At 36.0% G+C, this 5,571-nt stretch overlaps 1 protein-coding gene across 1 annotated transcript; it reads right to left on the minus strand.

Moving 5' to 3' along the window:
* Positions 1–2,330: 2,330 nt before the first annotated feature.
* On the minus strand, positions 2,331–5,571 carry LOC147400393 (protein TEEBE-like). Its single transcript, XM_086446074.1, has 3 exons — positions 5,370–5,571; positions 3,541–4,038; positions 2,331–3,061 (listed from the first exon to the last, which is right to left on the minus strand). Exons 1-3 carry the CDS (start codon positions 5,446–5,448, stop codon positions 2,541–2,543), a joined length of 1,098 nt encoding a protein of 365 aa, XP_086302200.1. The 5' UTR covers positions 5,449–5,571; the 3' UTR covers positions 2,331–2,540.

Consider the following 5,571-nt stretch of genomic DNA (forward strand, 5'->3'; position numbering starts at 1 on the left):
GCGGGTAACCACAGGTATGTAAGAGACACGTTGCACATGAAGGGGAGTGTAAAAAATAGTCCCACATCGCCTAGGTATCATAACCTTCGGCTCTATATAAATCGGCAATCCTCAACTTACAAGCCGGTTTTGTGAGTACGTGTAGACACCCCATTTTTGCATCCGCCTGATTAATCAACTCGTCAACCCGATCGCAATGATTCCCAATGATGGATGTGTATTCCATTGCTTTATTTTGTTACCCGATATGTTTCAGAAATCCAGATGAGGTATCTTGAATTGACAAAACCTTAGAAACCACGCTACGCTAGGAAAATACGACCCCAGAAACATAGAAATCATCATCTTGCAGACCAAAAAGAACTTTCACGATAAAAATCACTAAAAATTGACCAAATTACCAAAATACCCCTAACCTCAAAATAACCCTAGAGCCTACGTTACGCTTAGGAAAACTCTCTCGAACACATAAAATAATAAATTGGAACCAAATAAATCATTTCGCCAATTTTAACAGAATTCGACAAAATTACGAAAATGCCCCTTATAAAGTTCATGACCATTTCACACAAAAAATTTCATAAATGACACAAACTAATATTTCCATTGAATTCCTTACGAAAAATCGATTCTAAAACATCCTAGAACATTAAAAACAGACTTAAAACGTGAAAAGTCCTCTCCGGGGGCAAAACGGTAATTTCACAAATTTCATAATTAAAAAATTCGAAATTAATAAATAAAACATTAAATAATTAAAGTGAAACATTAATGAAATTAATTTAAAATTTTGAACCGAAGAAATCGATCAATCGGGTTTTCAAGTAAAATTGTTGAGGGTTCGTGAGATATTTCTTTAAGGACCCCTTCATTTGGGAGTCCAAAGAATTAAAGATATTTTATAGGGGGGTTCTCCAAAAATTAAAAGTCAATCAAGCAAGACTAAGGTCAAAGTATTAAATTCAATCAAGTGAGACTAAAGTCAAAATCAAAGTCAATTAAGCAAGACTGAAGTCAAGATATTAAAAGTCAATCAATTAAGACTAAAGTCAAAACATTAAAAGTCAATCAAATAAGACCAAAAGTCATAATAGAGTTCTAATTAAATAATAATTCAATCTAATAGAGTTCTAACTTAAAAACAATTCTACCTAAAACGATTCTAACTAAAACACAACTCTAATTAAAAGAACTCTAATTAAATACTAACTCTATCCAAATCAACCCCTAAAAACATCTATAAATAGAGGTGCTCACACCCTATTTTCGTATCAAATGATAAACCCTAAGAGAAGTAGGCCTAGAAGCCTCCCTAGCCTCCCATAAACCCTTGTTTTGAAGCCCAACTCCTTACCTAACATCCCTCCTTCGATTTTAGCCTAAAGAACACTCAAAAGCCTTCCAAAAACATCATAAAATCCGCAACAAACTTGAAGAGTTCAGATCCAAAAATAAGGAGATACCTTGTCTTGGAGATCCGAAATCAAATCCGGAAACAGAACGAAGCAAGGGAGTACGGTACAAGGAACTATTTTTTGTCAGATCTGAGGGAACAAAATCCTTGCTATCGGAAAGGTATGAAATTTTTATTTTTATTTTTATCTAGGTTTTTAGCAATGTGATTTATTTGGGAAGTTAGTAGAGACCGGCTTTGGCCGGGCGGGGTTGGTGCCTAACACCTTCCAACCCCGTAACGTGATCCCCGGACTCTTTTTCTCTTTCGTAGATTAGTTTGCCTTTTTTAGAGTCAGTTTGGTTCCTAGACCTTAACAACTACGTGGCGACTCCCAAACCTCAATGGTCAAAAGCGGATCCGCGCACCCCGCGGATCGAGGGCGCTTTCAGTACGAGTTAGGCCCATGGGCTTCTACATATTATCAGAGCAGGCCTTTCTCTCGTCCACATCACCTAGGTCACATCTCCACATGCTTTGGCCTAGTCCGGCCCACACAGGCGGGGGCATGTTGAGTTTAATCCCATGTGAGACACTCATTGCCTTGTCTCTGTCCTTACAAGTTCTTGTGCCTCTCCACTCATTGCCAATGGGTTTTGAATTGGACCTCAAATTTATTAAAAATGATTGGTTTTGGAAAAGAAAGAAAAAAAATCATAGTTTTTCTCATTACAAGTTGAAGATTGAGTGGTATTTGGACAAAGGTCGAAGGTCAGACCACGAACTAGTTTGCAATTTGGTGAACTTGGTACTACATTGACTCCAAAACATTGAATGTTTCGGATTGTATAAGAATATTTCAATCGAACCAATATCGATTTTCCTCTTGATTGCAAGATTGCTTCTAAATGATTAAAGAAAAAGAAATTAAAACAAATAAACCATAACAACAAAGCCTCCATTCATAATTTCATATATGCTCTACTAATCGAGTCCACAAGATATATCTCACCACATGATGATGGTGATGGTATGTCAGATAATTCAGACACCTATTAAATATTCCAACCCCTTAATCACACCAAGGATCAAATATGCAAAAGCAGGGCTAGTCTTTCAAAAAATAAAAACATTAAGTAGTCCAATTCTAAGAGAGAGGGGAAACAATGACTTGATCCAGGATAGGACCACAAAGAGAGCCAAAGTCATCAACCCTTGTGTGGTAATAAGAACTGTAGAATGTAATCCTTGTCCTTGCTTCAATTGCTTTGAACTTGAAACTAACAGTCTTGAACCCACCCTTTCCATTGGATTTAAAGGGGACTTTCATGGTATCTTTGGCAGCAAAAGCTTCAACCATCATCGATCCATGACACCCATTCTTAGCGTCTCCGATCGTGAACGTAAGGTTATAGATTTTGTTAGGAATAGTTCTTAGAACTTGAGCAATGGCACTCTCCCTCCCTGCAACAAGTTCAACTGCAGCGAGTCCAAAGGGGACAGCAAAGTGCTTCGAGTCAATGTACTTCACAGCTTTTAGTGATTCGATGATCCAACCAGGAAGAGGAGATGTAAAATCTTCTTGTTTTGGAGGGAGAAGGACACCATTAGAGGAGTTCTTAAGTAGATGGGGACCCTTTTCGAAATCACCATTTTTAGCCAGATTAACTGCAAAAAAAGAAAAGAAAATGACATTGAATATAGAGATTACATGGATTTTATGATGCAGAGCCGAGAACCCAGATCAAATTGTGGAGAATTAATCAAATCAGAAGGAGAACATGTGGAATTAAACATAGCTAATTCAGAACATCATATAATTGCAAAGAAACAGATATAATGCATAAAAAAACGAGTATTAGAAGATAGGGTGTTAGAAAGATTCATCAACATCATTGAAGCCATATCCCAAAGACTTGGGGACGACTAGATGAATCATGTTCCTTCATTCAATTGTGTCTAGAGCCATGTTTTCTGTTATAGATAGTACGTTCATATCTGCTTTCACTACCTCGATCGACATTCTATTGGGTTTACCTCTCGCCCTTCTCGGACCTTCAAATTACTTATTCATTCTAAATGGGGTTTCGAAAGTTTAGAAAGATTACGGTAACATAATCATAACAAATACAAAATAAGTTATTTACCTCTGGTGGGCATGGGAGGGATGAGTTCTTTAATGGCTACAACATCCAAGAGAGGACCACAAGCTGGATCCTCTTGAACCCCTGTGTTGTGGAATGTCACCTTAGCAAACTTAGTTTTGGCCTTAAAGCCCCAAGCATAAACATCACCTCCATTGCTGCTGTAGAGTGTCTGGAGAGGGAGATCCCCTGAGAACGGAGGAACTGAAACCCTCAATACTTCGTCTTGAGCACATGTTCTCGAAGCGCCAAATGTGAGGGAATACAGAGAGCCCGGTTTAACTAATATGGTTTGAGAGATTGAGGCCTCGTTGCCGAGCCTTACGGCATGGGTACCGTGTGCAACAACAAAAAACATTCCACCAGCTTGCGGCCCACCATGGATGTACTCAACCAAGCCATTGATTTCCCATTTGGGTAGTGAGTACTTCCCCTTGATGACTGTTTTGTTGAGGTTGGATTGCTTAGGTGGTACTTCAAAGTTTCCATTTGGGAGAAGTCCTGAAAGAGTAAGAGAGTGTTAGAAAACGTGAGAGATCAAGATCTTAACCTTGGAAAGGGCAAAATCTGAGCTAGTACTCAGACATAACCCCAAGAAGAAAAGATGAAATCTATTACAGGAACACTAAAATAGCATAAAAATGCAAAGAACCATAAAGAAAAACCACTTCATTAACAAGATAGATTAGAACACTATAAACTCTAGCAAAGCAATGAGGTTACTCAAGAAAAAAAAAAGGGATCAAGGTTTTTACATTAGAAAAGTAAACAAATCTGAACTAATACTCACACATATCCCCAAGAAGAAAAGATGAAATCTATTACTGATACAAGCATACAGCAAGTAAAGAACAAAAAGAATCCATCTAAGAAAATTACATATGAGCACAAAAACAACACAAGAATGCTAAGAAACATGGGACACACAACTCAACTATATAGATTAGAGACGCAAACAAAGCACTGATTTAAAAACAAAACCAAAAACAATATAGATTACAACACCAAAAACAAAAACAAAACTGCAAAATATAGAGGGGAAAAACCCGAACTAATTAAAACAGTTTTGAGACCACCAAAAACAGCACCAAAATGTATAAAGGAGAAAAGGAGAAGAAAACCCAACTCAGAAAAATGTATCAGAAGACAAGAGTAAGAACACTGATTTAAACAGAAAAAAACACCCTATATGTGAATGATGGAGAGAAAATGAAGAATAAAAAGAGTAAGAACAGAGCTGAAGATGATTAGAACATTAAAAACGCCATTAACTCTAGTAAATAAATGATCCTACTCTAGAATACAGATCTGAACACTAAAAGTGGATCAAAAATCTTACAAAAGGGGGAAATGGAGAAAAAATAAAACCCAAGTGATAAAAACAGATTAGAACACCAAAAATAGAATCAAAATGTGAAAGGAGAAGAAAAAAAAAAAAGAAGAAGAAAACCCAACTCAGAAAAATGCATCAAAACACCAGAAACATAAAAATAAATAAATAAATAAAAGAAAAATGTAGAGCAAAAAATTCATATTGAACACTGATTTAAATTTATTTAAAAAAAAAATATATGTATATCATTGATGGAGAAAAATGAAGAAAACAGAACCAAAATTGAGAAAAAATTAAACCCAAGTAATAAAGACAGATTAGAACACCAAAGTGTAAAAAGAAGAAGAAAACCCAACTCAGAAAAATGCATTACAACACCAGAAACATAAAAAATGTAGAGCAGAAAGTCATATTGAACACTTATTTTAAAATGGAGAAAAAATGAAGAAAAAAAAATATATAAAGAGTAAGAACAAAGTTTGAGGTGATTGATTATTACCATCTAGATACTGAGCTGCAAGAGTATGACCAGTAAAGAGTGAGGAGAAAACAAGCAAAAGAGAGAGTAAATCTGCCATTTTCTTCTTTAAAATGTTTCAGATCAGATTGGATTTAAGATGTGAGAGATACAATGCCTCTAAAGCTCACATTTATATAGAGAAAAAGAAGAATGGGTTTTATTTGGGAAGATAGAAAGTGAT

The sequence above is a fragment of the Akebia trifoliata genome, chromosome 6 (genome assembly GCF_017979445.1).
Source record: "Akebia trifoliata isolate Shusen 1 chromosome 6, ASM1797944v1, whole genome shotgun sequence".
Taxonomy (NCBI): Eukaryota; Viridiplantae; Streptophyta; class Magnoliopsida; order Ranunculales; family Lardizabalaceae; genus Akebia; species Akebia trifoliata.

Bases quoted from the DNA above. Each gene is read 5' to 3' on its own strand.
- LOC147400393 (XM_086446074.1), bottom strand. From the start codon at position 5,448: ATGGCAGATTTACTCTCTCTTTTGCTTGTTTTCTCCTCACTCTTTACT. The intron at 4,039-5,369 runs GTAATAATCAAT...TTACTCTTTCAG, and splicing joins TGCAGCTCAGTATCTAGATG to GACTTCTCCCAAATGGAAAC. The intron at 3,062-3,540 runs GTAAATAACTTA...CTTTTTTTGCAG, and splicing joins CCCTCCCATGCCCACCAGAG to TTAATCTGGCTAAAAATGGT.